This window comes from Zingiber officinale, chromosome 2A (assembly GCF_018446385.1).
Source record: "Zingiber officinale cultivar Zhangliang chromosome 2A, Zo_v1.1, whole genome shotgun sequence".
NCBI classification, from domain to species: domain Eukaryota; kingdom Viridiplantae; phylum Streptophyta; class Magnoliopsida; order Zingiberales; family Zingiberaceae; genus Zingiber; species Zingiber officinale.
This window is the reverse complement of record NC_055988.1, coordinates 18555692-18579633: the sequence shown is the minus strand read 5'-3', so window position 1 is coordinate 18579633 and position 23942 is coordinate 18555692. Positions and strand designations below refer to the sequence as shown.

At 35.3% G+C, this 23942-nt stretch overlaps 3 protein-coding genes across 7 annotated transcripts; 1 reads left to right on the top strand and 2 right to left on the bottom strand.

The window, feature by feature from the left end:
- Positions 1 to 1709: 1709 nt before the first annotated feature.
- On the bottom strand, positions 1710 to 13987 carry LOC122040892. Of its 3 annotated transcripts, none has more exons than XM_042600377.1 (5): positions 13356 to 13987; positions 13202 to 13283; positions 6567 to 6694; positions 3834 to 4190; positions 1710 to 3751 (listed from the first exon to the last, which is right to left on the bottom strand). In XM_042600377.1, the coding sequence occupies exons 4-5, from the start codon at positions 4148 to 4150 to the stop codon at positions 1921 to 1923; spliced, it is 2148 nt and encodes a 715-aa protein (XP_042456311.1). In that variant the 5' UTR covers positions 4151 to 4190; positions 6567 to 6694; positions 13202 to 13283; positions 13356 to 13987; the 3' UTR covers positions 1710 to 1920. The 3 variants fall into 3 exon arrangements, with proteins under 3 accessions (XP_042456311.1, XP_042456310.1, XP_042456312.1); XM_042600376.1 differs by having other exon boundaries at positions 3834 to 4193; positions 13208 to 13283; XM_042600378.1 differs by lacking the exon at positions 6567 to 6694 and having other exon boundaries at positions 13208 to 13283.
- Positions 13988 to 14752: 765 nt separating this feature from the next.
- On the bottom strand, positions 14753 to 19745 carry LOC122040891 (INO80 complex subunit C-like). 3 transcript variants are annotated; one of them, XM_042600373.1, is made up of 4 exons: positions 19511 to 19745; positions 19208 to 19414; positions 17908 to 17975; positions 14753 to 15125 (listed from the first exon to the last, which is right to left on the bottom strand). In XM_042600373.1, the coding sequence occupies exons 2-4, from the start codon at positions 19380 to 19382 to the stop codon at positions 14994 to 14996; spliced, it is 375 nt and encodes a 124-aa protein (XP_042456307.1). In that variant the 5' UTR covers positions 19383 to 19414; positions 19511 to 19745; the 3' UTR covers positions 14753 to 14993. The 3 variants fall into 3 exon arrangements, with proteins under 3 accessions (XP_042456307.1, XP_042456308.1, XP_042456309.1); XM_042600374.1 differs by having other exon boundaries at positions 19208 to 19409; XM_042600375.1 differs by having other exon boundaries at positions 19587 to 19741.
- A 2545-nt stretch (positions 19746 to 22290) lies between these two features.
- LOC122044436 (NAC domain-containing protein 2-like) lies at positions 22291 to 23569 on the top strand. The gene is made up of 3 exons (XM_042604916.1): positions 22291 to 22535; positions 22609 to 22919; positions 23015 to 23569. The coding sequence occupies exons 1-3, from the start codon at positions 22352 to 22354 to the stop codon at positions 23444 to 23446; spliced, it is 927 nt and encodes a 308-aa protein (XP_042460850.1). The 5' UTR covers positions 22291 to 22351; the 3' UTR covers positions 23447 to 23569.
- Positions 23570 to 23942: the final 373 nt, after the last annotated feature.

Genomic DNA, 23942 nt, shown 5'->3' with positions numbered 1-23942 from the left:
GGTGGTGGTGATGCATTATCTGATCCATGTGATGAATATGACAAGAAACTGTAGTGCTCCTGAAGAAAATCACAGTGTATTAAGTCAAAGACCTTCTATAGATCTACTTCTACCAAGTGGATATTATCTGAAATGATGTGTCATTTGACAAAAGTTATCTGAGCAGGGTATAGAAAATGCTCCATAACATCAACTAATCTATTAGCAAGGAGCTTGGATATGACCTTATAAAATACTGTGTAATAGGAGATGGGTCTATAGTCTTGTACTTTGCTTGCATGTGTTGTTTTGGGTACTAGAGAAATCATGTATGGTTCCATGATTTGAGTAACTGACCATTTGAGAAGAATTCCAATACGATTGTGATGGAATCTGCTTGACTATATTCCAGGTTTGCTTATAGAATTTGGAATCGTATCTGTTTGGCCCAAGTGTCTTAAAGTCTCCAATGTCAAAAAGAGCTCCTTATTTTCTTCTTTAATAGGAATTCTCGTAAGTTGTACTTGCTAATCTGCTAAAAGTACCCTCCCAAATTGGATACAGTCTGCTTGGACTAGAGCACGGTCCACCTGCACCCCAAAATGAGACTGGAAATATCTCATGAATTCTTGTACCATCTCCTCGGGCTTTGTGGTAATTTCCCTATTAGTATTCTCCACGGCTATTATCTCCCTGAGATCAATATTGAGTGGCCTTGAGAATAGACGAAATCAACAACTTAGGCTGAGACAAGGGGATGTTGGGATCTGAGACCAAGTCCTAGACAAAGTCGGTGGCAAGGACCAAGGTCGGGATGGTGTCGACATCTGAGGCTGAGTTCAAGATGGCATTGGCATCTGAGACCGAGTTCGAGATGACGTCAGTAGATGAGGTTGAAACCGGGATGATGTCGACCATTGAGGTCAAGCTAGGTATGATGTCGTCACCGAGACATGATGTTGGAATCTAAAGCCAAAGCATGGGGGGCGTGGGCGACTAAAGTGGTGGGAGGATGCCAAGATTTGAGACTAAGACATGGATGGTGTTTGGAATATGAGATTGAGACATACATGATGTTAGGATCCGAGGGCAAGATAGTAGCAATGTCAACGACTGAGTCCGAGACCTGGATGATGTCGGGATCTGAGGCTGAGACATAGATAATGTCAACGATTGAAACCAAGATATGGAGGATGTCAAGATTTGGAGCTTGAGATATGGATGATGTCCGAGAGGATATTGTCATGTTCAAAGCCTAGTCAGGAATGAGATGGACGACTGAAGCCAAATCTAAGTACTTGTCTTATCTCCGATCAGGAATGGGATGAATACGTTGAGTAGGTTTGATCAATTCGATCAAACCCTTTATCTCATCTAGACAGTATAATTCCCTTTAGGTCAAGTTTAATCAACCGTAACTTAACTTTGACTAATAACTCAACACGACTTTTGACCACAGAGGACACAGTCGTAAGATTCCACCACATCAATTCATGAAGAGAATATTTTTAGCATTGATAGTTATCAGACGACTAGACATTCAAATAAGACAATACTAGGAAGAAAAGGACCTTCACAACTAAGAAGTTAATTTCCTTATGCTAAGTAATTGATCTTATAAGCATGATGCATCTATTCCCAGAAGATAACGACAATAGACTGCTATTAAAAGTAATCCAAGTTCTACATAACAACAGTATGCATCCTTCAAATGAGAAACACGTCGTCACTTGTCAATCAACTACACTTGATATTAGCAAAAGCTAAATATTTTTGGAAGCTACAAGCCTTCGGGCTGGTAAAGAAAGAACCGGAAGAGACCAAAATATCAATTCCTACCGTGTCTAAGCATCACAAATTCCATTAGTACATTTACAATAAGTGAACTCCATTTTTCCAAATGAAACATAGAAAATGTACATCAACTGCAAAGCTACATGGTTACACAGACTGTGTTTCTGTTTCACATGTCCTCTTGTTGTGGCCAATGGCTTGGCACTTGCTGCAACGAAGAGGTCTTTTAATTGCAATCCTTGGTTCTTCTGGCTTTTCTTTTGGTCGGCCAGCAAGCCGGCGTGCACGGAGGGAACATGCACCCGGAATATGAAAAGGGTCAGAGCAAACCGGCATACCAACATCAGGTATGGGGTTGATGGACAATGAGTAAGCTATGCGATAGCACTCACTTGAAAAGTATTTGGAACAGTACTCATCTATGCATCCATTAGTGTGCTCCATTACAGCAAGAGCATGGATACAAGGCAAGCCGCTCACCTGCCACCTTCTGCATGTGCATTCCTTGGTTTCAGTGTTGACGACATTAGTTGATTCGTCACTTACCTCAAATACAGTCCCAGTTGGACGCACTAATGCAAAAGAATGGGCTCTGATCATGTCCTCCTGCACCTTCTGATTGGCAGAGGGTACAAGAGCCTCAGTCCACGTATTACAGGAGACACGGCGACTATACATCATTTCCATCAAGCTACACCTCAGAGTATCAACTATCTGGAGCACTGATGGTTCAGATCTTACTGACAGCCAGTCATTGTATTTCTCCACAGCAACAGATGAGTATTTCCCATATCTCAATCCCTTGAAGAAAGCATCAGACCAGGTCTCAGGTTTGGTGCCCAGTACCCATTCAGCAAGTTCTTTCGACTCACTCCTGATGTTTTCTATGCAATCATTGAACTCGTCCGCTGTATAAGCATAAATAGAACTTTTAAGATGATCAATCATTTTATCCTTCACTTCTTGTGACCAGGAGCTCTCCATCGCTTTCTGAAAATTTTCAATGAGGTATTGCTCACTGTAACAATGAAAGCTGTCCTCAAACACCTTGGACAACTCCTCTTCCATGCCATTTTGATCATTTGATATGAAGGTTATAGCACGGGATAGAGTAAAAGAAGACTTGAGCTGTTCCAAAAACCAATGCCACGTCTCATTATTCTCAATATCTACAACTGAGAAAGCAACTGGATATATATCGTTCTCGCCATCAACAGCAGTTGCAGCTAAAAACTTCAAATGTCTATTTGCTTTCAGTGAGAAAGTATCAAGAAAAAGAAGAGGGCGGCAACCATGCTCAAAACCATATAGTGAGGCATGAAAGGCAACAAAAAAACGAAATCTTAAATCATCTGATTTGTGCAGTGTTGCAACACTACCTGGGTTGGTCTCTATTATTCTCTCGCAGAACCACGAAAGTTGATTGCAAGCCTCCTCAAATGGGTTGTAAAGCTCTTTCTTGGCAATAGATTTCCCACGCCAAGCTTGTGAGTAATTCAAACTGAGTCCATATTCTCGTTCAAGATCATTTGCTATGTCCTTCGGCTTATAGTTAGGTATCTCTCGCAGCTTGTCTTTTATAACACTAGCCACCCATCTTTGAGATGCAAGCTTATGACTTTCTTTAGTAAGTTCCTTTCCACATGTGTGAGTAGGATTTATTTTCTTAATCATGAATTTTTGTTTGGCTGATGACCTAGATGCATGTATTCTCCATGGGCAATCCTCAACAGTGCACTCAGCAGTCACACGAGATTGGTCATTTTTAACAAGTTTATACATGAAACTATGAGCAATGGCATACTTGTGCAATGCGTCACGGAAATCCTTTGAAGTAGAGAATACCTGCCCCACACCAGTGATTAAATTGTCCCAATCGCTGCATACCTTTATCCGCTTCGCTTCATTAAAGTTGGCTAGTGGTGTAATGTCAGCATTAATCAAGGTACCTGAATCAGCTACATCGCTCCTAATTATCCTACAAAGAGTTTTGAATCACATGACATGGTTAAAACGTTTGCAATAAAACCCAGAACACATTGAAAAATAAAATAAAATACCTGCTTTCGCTGATCTTTGTGACATAAATGTCAGTTGTATCTGAATTTGCATGATAAGCAATCATGCGCTTCAAGTCTTTATCATTGGATATTGTTATGGGAGTCCGTTTGTTTCTTGGCAGGAAGTACTTAATTGAGAAAGGTTCATCATTGAAGTTAAACATAGACGCTATTTCTGACTTCAAATCTTCCAGAGACATTTCACTGTCAATATCAATTGCATGTGCTTCACCACCGGAATAAGACATGGATCCATCAGTATTTCTTACAAATTCACCTCCAGATTGGCAAACAGTTAAAATTTTCTCACTTGCCATTATGTGGATAATTCTACTGTTATTTCAGAAATCTGAGTAACTGCTGGAAAAAGTAGCATAAAGTGAATCAGACCATGGTTGAATTTAATTAGCATAAAGAGAAAAAATCAGTATCCATTTAAAAAGAATATTATTAAAAATTCAATGACAATCCAAAAAAAATGAGAGGCCGTCATTTATTATTTTGCAAAAGATCGAGAAATTGTAGAGATTTAGGTAATTTTTTAGATCCATAAAAGAGGAAATACAAAAAGTTCTTGTTGGTGAAGGAAAGGTAACATTCTTTTATAAACAATATAATAAACCGTCTACATAAAACTTGGTTTTAAGGACGCCAAATATAATAGTTTAGAAATCATATATTTGCAAGTATTCTTAAATTGAATGAGGATAAAGATGTTTTCATGGAAAATGGAATAAAAGTGTAGGTGATAACATTCCTGTTGAATTTCAGAAGATCCAATGGTGCTAAGATAAAAAAATTTTAATAATGTTCTAAAAAAATTAGAAATTATGAAGATATATGATAAATAACAGGAAATATTTTTGCATTTATTTATAAGAATTAAGTTGTACACAATGTCATAATTACATTGGAGTAAAGTTCATAAGTCATACCATGAAATTTGCAGAAAAGCTTAATGGGAGGAGATTAAGAGACAACAAATATTTTGTAAATCAATTTGAATCAATTTGGTTTTGCATCTGAAAGATCAACCATAGATAACAAACAATTAACAAAAAAGGGGCAGAATGATTTGCATATGTTATTGTGATAATACTAGACAAGCTACACAATTGAATTCAAGATCAAGCTCCATGTTGCATATTATTTGCCCTTTATATATATTATTTACAGACAATATTATAATAATATATGAGTGTAAATAAATTAAATTCAAAAAATGAAAAACATTACAAACTTAAAAATTAGATCAGTAACTAAATAAATAAAATATAGTTTCAATGATAAGAAAGAATTAAGGAAACAATTAAGATAGATGAATAAGAAATTTCTATCAATGAGAAGGATAGATCTCTTAAACTAATGTCGATTTAAAGGCGATATTGATGAATGACATTAATAGGACAGAATATAGCTAAAAATGGTCCAAGTGAACTCATATGTGGTTGCCGAGGAATTTGAAAGCCAAAAAACTGCATCAAATATGTGATATGCAATCTGTTTAGGCGGTTCGAGCCTTATATAGGCCAGCTGGATGCATATGCAAGATGGGCGAGCTATTAATCCAACTTAAAGGAGAAGAAAATGATTTAGTTCAATTGATGATCCAGAAACTAATGAAGAAATTTTTGACGATTTTCTCAAAAAAAAAACAAGAAGGATCAATTTTTATGATTATGAAATACTAAACCAATTTGTTAATGTGCTAGTACTTAGCTTGTCAATGTTAACTTAAGCATTTGTTTTGCAAGTGATAAACACTATAGAGGTTAATTATATGCATTACTAATAAACATAAATATCCTACATTATTATATTATGTGTTGCACATTAGATGATGGTTGTATTATTTTTTTTCCTAATAGAATTATGAATCAGATGAATTGACTAGTATGCTTTGTTGGACATACATCAGTTTTTTTTTACTAATATTAATATTCTTAGATTTTTTTTCATTTTTAAAATATTGACTACATATCCCTCTAGCTCCTACGCACTGTTGTAGTTGATACCTTCCTATGCACTATACAGCGAGTTGATGCCTAACACCTTGAAACCTAAGCAAGTGACTTCATGAATTAAGAGCATTGATCCATTAGTGCATAACACAAATAATTAATGCAATAGAAATGGAAAGAGTTGGTAGAAAGGATAAAGTCAAAAATTATCCAAGAGCAATTGGGTGTCGCTCGTATATATGATAAAATGAGGAAAGAGATTGTGATAGTATAAACATGTTCAAAGATAACTAATAAGTTCTATAGCTAAAGTAATTAAATCAATGTCAAAGGAGTAATTTGTTGTGTGAGACTAAGGAAAATTCTAATTAATATAATAAAAAGCATTTCATTGATCTTGAATATTATCAGTAATACAATTTTACAAGTTCAATGGAGCATGGTTTCAAACTCAATCCCAAAAGAGATTGACCAAGTTAGATCAAGCTTGGTTATAGCCTATTATATCAAGGTTAATTCATCAGCCATGTCTTGAAGGATCATCCAATTATAAGGAAAAACACAAATAGCGGAGATTGAATTGGGATCGGCAGAGTTGGATCAAGATCGATAGTAGCCAATTCAATCAAGGTTGATTTTCAGCCACCTGAGAGGGACCATTCAATTGTAGGAATAGCAAAAATTGCTTAGATTTGTGACAGAAAATCTATGGCATCATATCAAGGTAGCAAGGAGTCAATGATTTTTCAAAATCGATTTATTTGTCGCCTACCTGAACGATCCAAGCTGGGAATATTTTCTGTTGAAAGACACCTGATTCCAAGAGAATTGAGCCTCTACTTCCACCAACAAAATTACACAAGGTGATTGTTGTGAGCTTAGGACCGGCGGAGTGAAGATCTAATACATAAAACAATTAAATGCAAATGATGCAAAAACTGCATACCAAAGTATCATTCTGGAGTATCATACAGAAGGAGCATTTAGCTTGATATAAAGAAATGATTGTATTGATTTATAAAGAATGAAAATTTAAGAAATTTTACTTCTACAATACTGGTATTTAATGAAATATAAGATACATTATTCTCTGGTTTTTTTGCCAATGTATTTGGATATCTCATTCATCAAATATAAGATACATATTCTTTGTTGTTTTATTATTTTTTCATTATTTTGAAAAATGTTTAATTTTTCTGCCCATTCTGATCCCACTAGTTCAATATGGTCAATACCTAAAATTTCATAACATTCAACATCAGTAGCTATATTGAAAACCATGCGATCAATAGGGAAAGTCCATATATACTCAATCCTAAATAGTTGGCAGCAACAAAGATTGGTGATGGTGATAATAACGATACACAATTTATTTCTTAGAAATTCATTTATTAGTAGTAAAAAAAAATCCATCAAGCGATATAAATAAGACTTCATGTCCAAGAAAGGGATCAATTGGAATCGTAGACACAAAAAAAAAGTGAATAGATGGTGTTCAATGAAAAAATAGACTCGACATACTATGTTAAGGGTGTCACAGTGCATAGACGTAATAGGGCTTAATGCCGCATTTATCTCTTAGATTGCATGCTTGGGCATAATCACAATTAAAAATATACAATGAACACTATGAGAATTGACTTGGGTCTTGAGCTAAGCTCTCTTGGTTAGAGACATTGGATACACAAGTCATAGCCCAGTATTGTCATGCCCCTGCCTCCTCTTGTTTATTTGTTCTCGTCACATTTTCATCACTCACTGCATAGTCCTCCATAAATGTGTTCAACCAACAGCATTAGTGGAACCATTGTCCAACACAATGATTCTCATTATATCCTTGGCATTCAAGATTCTTCTCTCTCACAGGGAGGATAGTCAACTCACTTCTCCACATCCAAATGAGAATGATACAACTTATTCAACAAGGCATAATGCAAATATCATTGTCTAAACGGGTTCTCAGCCATGATAATTGACCAGTCACTTCCATGATTTTCCTCCACCATATCAAGATACTAGATTTTCTATTATATATGCCCTCATAAGCAAAATTTCATTTGCAATTATCAAGCCTATATTTTTATTTAAAATAGGATGGTCATTTGTTTAGATAATACTTTTTCACTCTCTAAAGTAAGCGGGATGAGCATTATACCCTTGACTAATCTCAAAATTCAAAAGAATCAAAGCAAAAAGTTTTAGAAAGCCAGTTTTTTTTTTTAATCTATTCTTGAAGATTCCTGTAACGTCATCCAATCATAGCAACTTTGGATACAACAGTACCGTCCCTCCCCAAGGTTTTGGCATGTATAGTGTGTGCTTCCCTAGCTTATGCATCTGCAAGCACCTTTTTTTCATTTAAATGTTGTTCATTCTATTGGACAACATGATAGAAGTGATGAAAGTGGCGGTTGGATAGACTCATTTTCAGTAAATGATTGTTATCACAATCCTTTAACATGTAACTCTTGTCATCATCATCATATAATTTTTCTTCAGCACCTATAAACATTACTATTAGCATAATCTAAAGAAAGAATATTTGATCAATGAAAATCTTGAAAATCCTAAACTTGGATCCAGTAGAAGACAAGGTGCACTATATGTCTCACAAATGGACTTGTAAGTCGCTTAACAAATTTTCTGCATAATAGTCCAAGTGTAGGTTTTTTTTTAGATCCATTGATACATCAAATGCAGTTAAAGGTGTGAACAAGATATTCAGTTACTCCATACATACTGGAAGATATAAGTAAACAAAATGTTGCTCAGTTGTAACAGACAATGCATCTAATTGGAATAGCACTTGGAAGATCGTTAGAAGGAAAAAAAATTGTTTTTGTCTCCTTGTGCTGCACTATTTAAATTTGATTGTGCTGAAGTTAGTAAAATTCCAACATTTTATACTATTACAAAAGCAAAGCAAATCACAATGTTTATTTACGTCACACCTTGGTTCTCAATTTGCATAAGAATTTGATAAGGGAGGTGATATGGCAAGACATGTAGAAACCAGAATTACCATGGCATACTGCAGTATATAAAAACAAAGATGGAAAAGAAAATTGTAATTAGATCTATGTTTGCTTCTGAATTATGAGTTAAACTTCCTTTGCAAGCCAATATAAAGTGAAAAAGTAAGATGTAATGCCATGGGATTAAAGATTCAAGAAAAGCAATGAAGTTTTGTTTGGAATGTGCGACTCCCCTTGTGAAAGTGTTTCAACTTGTGAATGGTGAGGCCAGAACGACTATGAGATGCATTTAGTTTGGGTAGAGCATACGAACAAATTGTAAAGAACTTCGATGGCATTGAATTTGTATATCAATTTTTAAGCATGCAGTAGCCTACTATATAATCCTCAGTATCCATTTTTAATTCAATGCTACTTTCTTTTTTCCATCTACTATGATATTTTATTCATAATATCAAACATACTCTAAAATTTTAACTTATAGGTTTCATTATAAGCCAAACATTAATCCTTACAAATATTAATATTGATTTGTACAAGATAGAGAGAACATACCTAGATGTAGAGACAGGAATAAGAGGAGAAGGGATAGTTGGCATGAGCATGGAAATACCAACAAATGATAGAAAACAATCAGGTATGTAAAATTATTTCTCATCGTTTAGAATAATTTTTTATGATTTAGCATTTCTACAATTTTTTGGTGGAAAAGTTATGGTGAAAAATGTCATATAAGAGTTATGGTGAAGAATCTCATACAAGAGTGATGGTAAAATCACATATAAGAGTTATGGTGAAGAATGTCATACAAGAGTGATGGTGAAAACGTCATATAAGAGTTATGGTGAAGAATATCATATACTTCAACTACTTTCCGTGGTACTCTATCATGTAGTGCTTCCAGGTGGAAAAAAAACAGAGTACTTTTTGAGCATACCCATTCTAGAAATAAATTAATTGAGTATTTAATGCATTTGTGTTCATGAAATATAATCTTCAATTGAACTTGAGACAAAAATAGTTCAAGAGAAAGAGAAAGGAGATCCATATGATCTAATTAGTTTGTCAAGTATAGAAACAGATGATGAGTAGAATAATAAAGTTGAAGAATCTTGTCTTCCAAAAGATGCTTCAATGGATTCAAAGTTTAGAATGAGAGGTGTATAGATAATGATGAACTTATTTTAAGTATTTAGAACTTATAAAAATGTTTATTTTTATAATCATCTTTAAAATTTAAATGTAAACAATGATAACAAAGGAAAAGGAAAAGGAAAAGGAAAAGGTTAAAGTTGTTGAGAAAGAAACTATTAAGAAACCAAAGAGGAAAACAAAATAAGAAGAAATGATTATGATAGATGATGAGGAGGATAATGAGATATCAATTGGAGAGGAAATAGGGCAATTGTGATTCATGTATTTCTTATATTAGTTACTTTTTTATATTTCAAAAGTGGATTTTGGTGACATTAATCTAAAAAAGTCTTTAATTCTTTAAGAATTCATATGTTTGTGGCAATCATACTATGGTGTTAAATAAGACATTTTTACAAAAAAAATTGTAAAATAATAACATTTAATTATTTATGTTCATGATTCACAGAATCACCAAAGTGATCCATGATATGAACCTTGACATGACTCATCTAATGAAGCTTGAATATGAAATTGACGACTTTGATTTTTTTTTTCATCAATCTCTCTTTCTTATTCATATTATGTTCTACATATTCTCAAACAAACCTAATTGTGCTTCCAATCTGATATAGGAATAATTGAATGCAACACATTATTTATGAACTTTAGACCCTAATTTTAGGTGGTAAAATTGTCAAGGTCTAGACAGCTCTAGTAATATTTATTGAAAACAACATTAACTAAGACATCACCAGTTCGATCAATCCTACTAAAATAGATGTTGCAATACACCATCACAAACCGCTCCATAAAGATGGAAATCAGTATGCCTAAAATGTGAAATTACCTCCATCATGAAATCATGTGACTAAATTTTCATTTCTTACGAAGCAATACCACAAAACTCGCCTACACACAAGCTCTACAATTGACAAGTCAAGAACAGAGACAAAAAATTCTGTCTGCCCATAGGTAGAAGATCACTGACTCCAATATACTGAGATTGCAACTTTCTCCTCCGCAACTTCTTCCTCTCAAACCTTAAAATCTAGTCTCCCACTTAGCCTTCATCATAGAGGCCATAACTCATGTAGGTAAGCCTCATTGGTATGTTATAGTCATCTACTTCATATACCTCTAATAGAGGTAATTTTTTCATATGTAATGCTTAGGATAGCCAATGGTATGATTTTTTTTTACACTGAATAGGTGAAAGATTGAAAATCAGCCCAATCATTTCCTCAGTGTGATACAATGAGTCAACTTGTTGTGATTTCTATATAGATTGCATAATATTTTAGTGAATACAAGATTAATATAACGTCTTTGATATGGTGGGAGTACTTTTATTGAAAATATAAGGAAAGAATTTAATAGAGAAAAGAAAATATAAATGGTCCATCTCGTAATTTTTTATTTTTTTATTAATTTACAATGATTATTAATTTTCTCAAATATTTTATTATAATAAATATTTTATATTATACTAACTTCTATTCATTTACAACATTTTACTAAATTCAATAAATATTTTATTTTTTTTAATTTCAAATATTTTTGAAAACTTTTCATTATATAATATTTTGCAAGGTTGTCAACATCAAGATCCTACTCAAGAATGCAAGGTTGTCACCATCAGAAACAACCTCTTACAAAAATGCAAGGTAAGACGGTGTACAATTGACCCACTATGATCCGACCCTTCCCTGGGGCCCGCATTGGCGAAATCTTTGTGCACCAGGCTACCCTTCATTCTAATATTTTATTTTTATTAGTTTCAAATATTTTTGAAAACTTTTCATTATACAATATTTGCAAGGTTGTCAACATTAAGATCCTACTTAGGAATGGGAAGAGGTTCATAGATCTAAATCGTAAGACCATAAAATGCTATAATTTAGTAAGAATATTCAAAAATATATTTGATGTTTATAATTTATTATATCTATTGGTTTACAATATATAGTATTAATACGAATATTTTAAATATTTCAATACAATTTTCATATAGTAAATATATGAAAAATACAATATAATTTTTAATATTTCATCTTATATTGAAATATGCAACTTCTCTAAGGCAGATCATAATTATATGATGGAAGATAATAATGATTAAAAAGAGTTCATCCACTTAAGACTCAACAAGAATCTTATATTATTGAATTTTTTCACAAATGATATGACACAAAAAAAGTTATTTGCGAAGATATTAGTAAATGTCAAATAATAAAATATTATAAATATATTTTAGTCAAATTGTTGGTCCCAAGATCCAATCTAGGAATGATACGAAGATCTAGGATCAAATCGTAGGATCCTAAAATCCTAGACCAATTGACATCATACTTGGAATCTGAATCTTTTGACTTCGTTTGGATTGGAGGATCCTAAGGTTCAAATCACAATTTTGACTATCGTGATATTTTGTAAGTTACTCCAATGATGGCATAATATGATAAAAAAAAATAAAAAAAAATGAATGAACAACTTAACCAATGTATGACAAATGTCATATAGTATGATGTGGATCAACTAGCTTAATGAGCATATAAAAGTTTGGCATAAGCAAACTAATGGTATGTGTTATCTAGAATAACAAGCATCTATCAACTCAAAAGGCATAATCTCATGATCTAAACTATATGTCAATATCATTAGCCCTATAAAACTAGTCACAAAGGAATATAAACATTGAAACCAACAAATTTGGAAATGCACACACAAACCACAAAAAAAAAAATAAAGAGAGTTTATTTATCAGATTAGAGTTTTTAAGCAACAATCAGGCCAATAGACACTTCTCTAAACATACTACCACTCAAATCCATATACACAAAGGGTAAAGTACACACCAGTTATCCTCAACACCAACTTCACTCGCCAACTAGTAAACCTCATCGTATTACTTGAGCCAAACATAAGGTCCAGCAACTCTTAAGATGAACCAGATATCAATACATGACTACTAGGCTAGAAGCCACTGCCCTTTTATCTTCAGAATGAAATTCACTCATATGGTTCATTCAAGTATTAATGGCGTACCCCTTTAATTTGGAATGAATGAAAGGACAACCGTCCATTAACTTTCTCGTAGTTAGAATTTGGTCATTTGTAAGAAACACCAATAATAGACTCTAAAAAGAGTACAAGGAGAACTACCAATAACAATCTCTAGCAAAAGTTGAAGATCACTAAAGAATTAACAATATTCATCAACATATCACTGGAAAAGCAAATTGATCATATTATTTAGTAATGAACAAAGCACAATTCAATCAAAGGAGGAAAAGACCAATGCCTGCGTTGAAGTACGATGTAGGGCTATCAAATATGAAGCTTCACTGTTGTTGGAACTCTATTGGCTCCGAACAGTCCTAACACAAAACTCCAATAAGAACTAACAACAGCCACATAATTCACGCACAACAAGATAGAAGCGATCCTACCTCAGGTATAAGATTTTGGCTCTACAGTTGCTGCAGTTCCTAAAACCGACCAGGGAAGTCGAGCACTACTCAGATCTAGCCGAAGGGGGCACTCGCTGCGGATTGACGACGAGGAGGTTACACTATTGCTGAATTTCACAGATCCTCGCCCATAATCCCTCGCTGAAGCTCACAGACAGAGGAGAATCAAAGCTTTCTTTTCTATATACAGAGAAAAATGATTCCGTCACCAGTGTTACGAGTCGTCAGGAAAGAGGAGAAGTTGCGGCCGCTGATGCCCAAGCCCAGGGGATGGAACTTCGACCTAAAATGCTCGCAAGTCTCTTCGTCCCCACGCAAGATATCGAAGTTATAGTTGAAGGAGGCTACCAACAACCGAACTCGACGGGAGGAAGGGAGGAGGGGATCGGAAGTAACTGCGCAGAGTCATGAGAAAATTAAGCGTGGGGTTCAGATGTCACCCTGCAGCTTAATCACGGCCGTCGTAACACTCTCCTTTGTTTTCTATCGCCGATTGAAGGCCGGAGTTGTCACCCGCCGGCGAGCAACTCGCGAGGACGAGAGGAAGAGCAGCGCACGGGTGGCTGCCGTTTCCTGGAATCCACAGCCAAGCATAACCAGCAACCCTAGCCCTAGAATTTCAAATAAACCGGGCCTGGTTCAGTTGAGCTCATGGTTCAGAGCGGTTCATCCGACAGGTTTCCATTTCGCGCGCCTTAGATTGAACCTCAAATCTTGTTCTCGATAAAATGTTTTTTGTTTTTTTTGAGATTTGTTCTCGTTCAAATTTTAATTGGGAATGAATCAGAAAAAAAAATATCCATGAATTCTTTTGCTCAGGACTTATTTGTACTAGAAAAATATAATATGATTGTTACATAAATTACAGACATGTACATGTGGTCAATAACAGTGTTTCTTCAAATTTGCATTCAAATATATTTATAATATGTTAAATTAGTTGAATTAAGTTTTGAATAGTTTGTAAGACACTTTAATCTAGTAAAGTCCAATAAAAAGGTGTGCCTAGTGTACAACTCTTCTCAATTTTCTAAACATATAAGAATTAAGTCTCAATGCCAATATAAGAAAAGTCATAAATTTTTTATAATAGATGAATATCTAAAAATACTAGACTAATAAATCGTTCATTGTAAACACTTACTCTGACAACAGATATAAAATTTTCGTAAAATCAAACCGAACCCCTAAGCACTAAAAATAAAAACTTATTGACATAATAAAAACACTTTAAATAAATAAAATCACCGTGAATGCCTCTCGGTGGTGTCCAAATTGAACACCAGATGGCGGTGTCTATATATATATAAACTCAAATCTTAATCAAAAATTGTTAAGATAATTGTTGAAAGACGAATATTAAGCATATTTAAGGATGCTGTTTATTGGAGGCGTTTCCCCATATCCATTAATTAAATTAAAAGGTTACAACAGCATCCGATACAGCAAATTCCAGCAAGGTCAACTGAGAAAGCTTCAAAATCTTATAATAATTTGGGTTCCCAAGCATTGATCTGCATTAGTTGTGCAACTACAAGAAAGCAAAGCAGCGGTGGACATAATAGGCAACTAAGGCTTTTGAATACCAGTGTAAGATCGGGATATGCCTCTTGATAGTTATCTTAAAACGATGACTGCATTCCTCAAAGCCAGGTATCTTTGTATCTGGTCATCAGTGAGCCCTCGAATGCGCTTGAAGACACCAGGATTTGCATAGCGTAGGGTCGTCCTTGGGTCAACGTAGTGTGCCTGCATGGACAGTCTCACCGTCTAGTTAAAACTAAATTCGTAAGATAAATTCTACGGCATTGGAAGGTAATAGAAGCTCAAGCCAAAAAAAAAGAGCAAAGAAAGTTTACATGAAGAGGCTATGCGTGAAACAGTGCAGAAGCAAGAATATCGAGCATCTATTGTATTGATCATCACCTTTTGAGCAAGGAAAAGTAATATAACCTTCATAACCTTATTAAATTAACACCGACTTCAGCAGAATTGCTGGATAAAAATTAGCCATCAAGACTGAACCATCGATTGTGTGTACACCAAAATCCCCTCATCTCACATACCATTGACACATGGAATTTTGCAGAGGTGCCAAAGAAAATTACATCATTCACAAATAAGAAGAACAATTAATCCCTAGTTAATTAAATGAGATCAATAATCAATTTTGTGAATATATTCTCACAACCCAACACTCCTCAGAATGTGTATCATTAGAATATTACAATAATTATCATCCACATAAAATATGCATACTTAGAGATCATAATCAATGAGAAGAGAATTATTTAAAATGCAAAACTTAGAAAATCTTAACAGCGTCTAAAAATAAGTCATCAGAGCAAAATATTTACTCAGAGACAATTTGCTCTTCTTTATAGTTAACTCTCTAGGCAACTCAATAGAATCCAGGAAAAAAAATATTAAGGTAATAGAGGTCGGAAACATGACACTAGGATTTCTCAAAGTAAATAGATGATAGAGATTAAGTAAAAGGAATTAAGAATTAATATGGAGGAAGAGCAAAGAAATAGTAGATCATTACATACAAAACATGAATACAATGGATATGAGAGAATATATTGCAAACCCAAGAAGCAAGTGGCTCATGATGAAACTCCTGCACTTCTACAGAGCGCTATGCACATATGCCACAATGTGCTACAAATTCACCATTCCTCACTAGATGTCTGCAATTCACATTCTAAAAACTGACCACATAACACATACTACCTGTACTAGTCTCCTATATCATGAAGCAAAAGGAGTTTGGAACAATAAGAATCCTCAAGAATAGGATATAAAAATAAAATAAAGAGAGATATTCATTTTTAGTTATGCTAAGTAAAATATTTAATTATAGTACAGTGGTTTGATTGTTAGATTTCCAATTATATGTCATGGGTTGAATTCACTCAAATGTTATTCCCTTTACGCATGTAGATTGTACAGATGTCTCATCAAATCAATTTTCATATTTTGATTGGTTAGTTAGAACTTTGGTCACAGGTGTCTCATCAAATCAATTCTAATATTTTCCTTGGTCATTGTTAACTAACTTATTCAATTAGCTTAATCAACTAATTTGGACAACGCTAGTTTTGAATTGATTTTAGAAAAAAATGTTTCATAAAACATAAGATTTTTTTTCATCTGGTAGACTGAGTTTGTATAAAGTCTCAGACCAATTATCTAAACTGTTAAGGTCTCAATTAATTAACTATAAGATTTTTTTTGGCGAACTAAAAACATTAAAAAATATATATTTCTTTTTAAATGCACATAAGGTTTGTGGTTAAGAACAAAAATTCTGACTAATTAATCTAAAATACTTAGCTTTGGATTTAATTAAACAAAATACTTGTATTTCATTAACTAATATGCTTGATTAGTTTATTTTGACTAATGTCCTCCATGAATTATTGTATGTTATTTATTGGATAAATCTGTTGTTTATTAACAGAATTAGACTTGACTAACAACTTTATTAATTTATTACATTTGCTTGTAAAATTAACTCGATGGATTAAGTTGAACTGATGAAAATTTATTCAATTAGATTGTAAAATTAATCTTCTGAATTAAATTGAACTAGTTAATGTGTTAACCCTAATTAATTAATTAGTTGATTAGTAAAATGGTTCTGATAATTATAAGACTGTCAATTAATTATGGTTAATTACCTGAACAAATAATTTAATCACCTATGCTATTGTCAAGTATTGTGTATATATAAACAGAAATAACATTAGAGACAATCGAACCCAAAAATAGGTTGGAAAATTGGCCATCCATCCATTGTCCCATAACTTTAGCAATTTATTTAGCATAAAAAACTGAAATTTTCTCCTTTATTTGCTATATCATCTTGTTCTCGAAGATCATTATTGTACTCTTATTCTGGAATAGCTGAAAACTTGTTTAGCTCTCAAGATGTGAGAGACAAAACTGGTAGCATGTGTTGTGTGGTAGTTCTTTAGTGGAATCTGAGTTGTCAGACAAGACAACAACAAAACTCACCATCCAACGAGGACAATAGTGAATTCGTAGCACACTGCTCACTGTCCAACAAGGACAATGGTGAATTCATGGCACACTTTGGGAGGTAAGGAGTGTAGGTCATTCTTAATGGGTCACTTGTGTTGTATCTACTGCACCACTATTCCCTACCTATTGAAATAAGGTTTGGTTGTTGTTGTATCTACTGCACCACTATTGCTTTACTCTTTAACCTTCATGCTTATTATTAATAGGTTCAAACATGACATTTATACAATAACCATGCTTTGATCTTGACTCAGGGAAACCTTACTCAATTGTGGGGCTAACCCCATTTGTGTTGGTAACATTTTTTAGAGTTTTAGTGAGTGACATAGCAAGTCAGTTAAAGAACACGTTTTTTGCGGATGATAAATTTTGCAATATCCTAATTAACACATTGTGAGGTTTATTAGGGTATAAAATAAATGCTTGGAATAATTAACTGCATAGAAAGTGCCTAGATCAGCAACTAGATAAGAGTATTTACCTCGAATCCTGTTATATCACAATATTTCTTTGATGGGTACATAGAAGGAGGTGACTCAATGCTTAAATCTGAAAAAAAAAATATAAATGTCATAAAAATCAACTGAATAGAAAGATAAATGATTTTAATACGCTTAAGTTTTGGTTTCATAAAATGAATTTTGATTGCTGAAATAAAATGATAAGAAAACTGAATCCAATTTCTCTACAATCATTCAAATCAAAGTGTTGCAGTTCTAAACAATCAATTGATCACCACCAATCATTATCTACCAATAAATACAACAACAACCAAGCCTTATCCCACTAGGTGGGGTAGGCTTGCATATTTGTGATCAACTTAACCAATCTAGATCATCCATATTTTCTATCAAGGGCTAGATAAATTTATAATTTTTATCTTGCCATAGTAACTGAGATCCTATTTACAAGAATCTAATATGAACTCTAATTGAATCTACTACAACCATTATATCTGATTCCTCAACATGATTCATGAAAATAGCATTAATTGGTGTAAAATATTGTGCCAATAATTTTATTGTTGTAAACAGCACCATCATCTTTCATGCTGTGTTTGACAAGCATTGATCAGCATTCAATCAATAACCTTCTAGGCAGAGTTTTTATTCCATCTGATGCAGACATTATAAGCTTTCCCCCTTATTGAAGTAGCTAGACAATTTTATGCTAAAACTGCAATACTCCAAGTCAACACCATTTCTATTCACAAGGAGTCTATATCCTAACTATTTTACACATTATTCCAATCAAAACAGTCAAAGCAACAATATAACTTCCAGTTCTCTTCAAATGATCTAACTAGAGTCATTGCATGTGTCCCTTGATGTTCTCGTAGCTCCCTAGCCTTACTTTCTCAAAGGTATCATCTCTTGTAACATGTCAATCTAGCAAAGATGACATGAAATTCCCAAAAGAAATTACTAAAAAAGTCTCACAGATGTATATCAACTTCCTTCCCCCTTCTACAAGCACTCCTATTCATTTTCCCTATGTCTTACACATCAATACTCATTATCCTACCCAATATAAAGAATCTATACTCCAAATTTAGGGCGTTGGTAAGAGAAAACAGCTCTGACAAGCACAACATAAACTAAAATTTTGACTAAACAACATTAAGAATCTTCTAGCCCTAGCCTTGTTTTGTGTCTTCAGATTGGTGAATTAGATGTTAAAAAAAAAAAAAAATCAATATAGATGCTTTCAAACAAGGCAAACGAAATATTATTAAAAAGAAAATAGGTGAAGAAAGCAAGGTTGTAGGACGAAGGTCGGACAGTTGGGTTCGTCGGCAGGGAGGGATGCATAATTCTCTGCTTGGAGGATCTGCTTGAGATGCTTCCATTGGCGGCCTCTCGACTGCCCTTTTGGATATTTGTCAGACATCTGCACCCGCTTGAAGGGCAGAACCACTGGCAGCACCATCTCCGAGCTCGCAACCTCTGGCTCCATCTTCTCCTCCTCCTTACAATGCAGGTCCTAATCTAAGAAACAAAAAAAGGATTAAAACACAAAATCACCAACCGACTCGACCAAGATAGAGGATCAAACACAAAGCGAAGAAAGAAGAAATTGAGGACCGCGTATCTTTGAAGGTAGGAACCGCAAAGAGCACGGTTGCTTTCCACTGGACAAAGATATGGGAGCGGAAGTGACCTCGACGAAGTTTCGCCGGCGTCGGCTGCTTCGGGCGACGAAAAAACAGATTAGGGATTGAAGACGAAGGGGCAAGAGCGTACTTCCGAAGTTGTCTCCTCTAGCCAAATTTCTCTAACCGCACCGCAAGAAATGATGCGCCTGAAACTTGCCTCGCCATTCCAAAATATATTTTTTTCTCGGACCACACCCCGATATTTCAGTAATTTCAAAAACACGTCAATAATTATATAATTCGTTTTGATGATGACATTATAGTCCACGGCGTGTAGCAAATGCAGGCGATGGGTATATGATATTCTGATGTAGTTGATAAGAGTTAACTCTCAAGAACTGTCGTTAAGATAACAGATTTGTTTTTTTCCGATGACATTATAGTTTTTTTATGGTGAGGACAGTATCATGAGACTTACGAATATCGAACCTTTACTTAAGGTTATAGAGCCTGAGGAATACTAAACCTTCACTAAAGGTGAGGAATATCAAATATCTCATTTAGGTGAATATCAAATAAAAGGGGGTGGGGTTTATTTAATAATTCTTTATCATTAAGAGATGTGTAAGTTATTAATGTTGGCGCAATCATCCTTAATCAAAGGTTGATCAAGTTCATTTTGATGTTTAATTGATATAGTTATTAGTTGAGTGACTTGTCAAGTAAGTTAAGGCTTATTAGAGCATCCATAATTGCTAGGGATATTTCTTCCAAGTATTAGTGACCTCCACTTTTATATCATTCTTTAAATATTCTATTATTCAAATATCCCAACTTTCATAATGGCTAAGGATATTTCTCCCAAATATCCTAGTATTTGTGGGGTCCACAAGATTTAATTAAATTAAAAAAAAAATAAAAAACAATGACACCCACCATTTTGGTGAACCTCACAAGAAGAAAATCACTGGGTACAAATTTATGCCCGGTTACTTCTAATCACCCCTCAAATATCCTCCACAATAGAGGATATTTGAGATGAGAGATATTTTGAGAAATATCCTCTCCAAATATCCTCCGTTGGAGATATTCTTGCATACTTAGCCATTGAAAATCTAATAGGGAGTTAGTAAGAGATAAATCAAGAAGGTTAGTTGGGCATTTAGTAATTGAGTGTCAATATTATGATAGTAAAAGATGATTATGTTTATCTCTAGCATTCTCATCAACCCGTTTAAGGGCCAACAAATTGAATGCCACTATTAGTTGTTAGCAAGGAAGTAATACTAACATGTCATGAAAAATTAGAAGTCATGTAGTCGATGGATAGTCCACCCAAATTGTTTGTAGCGGTCATGGAAAATGAAGAACTAGATGTTTGATATGAGAAAAAATCCTAATAAATTAAGAGTGACCGAATATTATGTAAGTTTGGAATTCCTAACAAAAATAAAGGTTGATTCTAAGCAATTGATTTTTGGGCAAGTGAAGTGTGGCATGAGTCTAGAGGGTAAACAAATCTAATCAAATCAAATAATATAAAAATATTAATATTTGACATCAACTTAAAAATTGATGTCATATATATTCAAATTCGATTCAAAGTTCGATTTGAAATGAAATTCGAGCTTATTCCCGTCGATCGGACCTTGATTTGAGTAAAATCAAATTATAATTTGAAATTGATCAAATTCAAGTTTGGTTTGAGTTATTATTTTAGGGTATTTATTTGTATTTTTGGATTGTGGTGTTGCTATAGGAAGAAGTATAAATAAATTAAAGGTTTCCTCACTTTTAAAAAGAATCTGAAAAGGAGAATGATAATAATGCTATCAGGATTATATAACCCATTGAAAATTTGAAACGTCCTGTGTTGTGGAGTAGGAATCGAAATTTTCGAACCACATTAAAAAAAAAATACATTATTTGTTTATTTCTCTCATTAGATATTATTTATCTTATTTTCAAACGATCAACAAAAAAGCTATCCATCCAATTTGGTTAACTAATTCTGAACAGAACTTTACTTAGCAATCACAACATTACAAGCATCATGTACGTGTTTGACTGCCTGTCCTTTATATCGCTGCGAGTCGACGATGAAAAGTATTTGGGATGAACAAATCATCTTTTACCATATAGACGCGTGTGACCGACATCCTTATCCAACTCCTACGAAGATGACTGCTAAATGGATCATAGACAGTCCATCCACCACACATGCATGCGTGACAAACTTTGTTTCGAAGTAGTTAGAAGATTTGTGGAGCTCAGGAACGACACCTCTCACCAATTCATTATTCACTTGCACTTACACGAGCACCACTCCATTCTTTAAACCATCCATAGCAAATCATCTGGTCACTAACTTGTCAAACCATCCAAACTATAGCCAATGACATGCACTAAATAACCTTATCACAACAGTCCACATTCCTTTTTTTTCCTCCAAAGATTCGGATAAGAACCACACTGATCAATCTATGATCAAACAAAAGGTGGCATGAGATCACTACATTTGATACATGCATGCATGCATCTGGCCTACACGTGCAGCCAATGAGACTTGAGAGCTAACATTCTACGTACATGGATGATGGACTTTGTATACGATAGGAGGAATGCTTTGATGACTAATCGACTTATTATTCCAGTGTTGAACCGAACCGGAGTCGGGTCGATCGTAAGTAGCTCCGTCGGTCGACAAGTGTTATGGGATTATTCTCCACTAAACGACAAAAAAAGGCAGCGATAAAAGCTTCCTCCCCCTCGATTCTTGAGAAATTTCAAACCCGCCCCTCCTCCTTCCTCTCTGAGCGCAGCAATTGCTATGCCGCCGCCGCCGTCGAACTCGGTAGTGCTGCCGCCGGGGTTCCGCTTCCACCCCACAGACGAGGAGCTGGTACTCCACTACCTCCGCGCCCGGTTCGCCTCCGCCGCCGCGGCTACCCCGTCTCCCCTCTCCATCATCGCCGAGGTCGACATCTACAAGTACGACCCCTGGGAGCTTCCCGGTTAGTAATTCGGCGCGCAGCGTGTTCGACGATATTCCGGTAGGCCTCACGTTGAACTCTCCTTCCTTTGCAGCCAAGGCGACGTACGGCGAGCGGGAGTGGTACTTCTTCAGCCCGCGCGAACGCAAATACCCGAACGGGTTCCGGCCGAACAGAGCGGCGGTGTCCGGGTACTGGAAGGCGACCGGGACCGACAAGCCGATCTGTAGATCGGGCAAAGGGAATGAGAAGCCTCTCGCGGTGAAGAAGGCGCTGGTGTTCTACATGGGGAGGCCGCCCAAGGGAGTCAAGACCGATTGGATCATGCACGAGTACCGCCTCGCCGACGCACACGGCCGCAACAGCTACAAGCCCACGAGACCACTCAGAGACTCCTCCATGAGGGTACATGATTAATTAATACAATCTACACATCTTCGTAATAAATTTCCATTAATTTCCTCGATTATATCGCATAATTGAATTGGAAACGCATGCAGCTGGACGATTGGGTGCTGTGCCGGATTTACAAGAAGAACGATCGCCTCCAGGCAGCGGCTACGCCGGCGACGACGGGCCAGGAAGAAGCACTGAACACCTATTTGGACGAATTCGTCAGCTCGTGGAGCTTGAAAGACTACTCGCCCGAGAAAATCAATGGGATCGCCGACTTTGCTGCTCCAAGGCAAGCGCCGCCGACGAATCCATCTGTGCTGGTCGCCGGCGATTACAGCGAGAGCTCGACGAAGCGGCAGAGGACGACGATAGGAGGTTATTGGGACGGCGGCGGAAGGATCTTTCAGCCGTCGGAGAGAGCACAAAACTGTGAATCTGCGTACGGCGCTAACTTCGTGGAACGGTTATTGGAATGCAACAGCTCGAGCTTCTTGGAGCAGCCGTTTATCGATCGATCGCATTTGGGCTTCCACTAAGCAGTAGAGAAGTTTTGCGGCTGCTCCGCTAGAGCAGAGGAATTAATAGGGATTTAATTTGAATCAAATTAAAAACTGAAATAAATAATAGATAATTTATAGGATATAAAGCTGTTGTTATAATATTTTGGGTGGTTCTGTATGCATCTCCTTGTCTATGCGTAGAACACACACAAAAAAAAAGAAGGATTTATTAAAATAAAAACATAAACAACTCAACGAAGAGATCGAGGAGTTGCCATATTCAAATGTGTGGAGATAAAATAAAATAAAAGAATAAAAGAATTATTGGAGATTACTTGATTTTATTTTGGAAGAAATTAATCACCAACTTATTCATTAAACCATCAACAACAAAAGAGGAAACTCAATTTCCCATGTTACTAATTTCCAAAAGAGTCGATTTACACTAGCTAAGGATTTTGTTCAATCATACATTCTCTTCACTGAAAATAAAGGAGATGATGCATGGCTAGGGGTGACAACGAGGTAATTT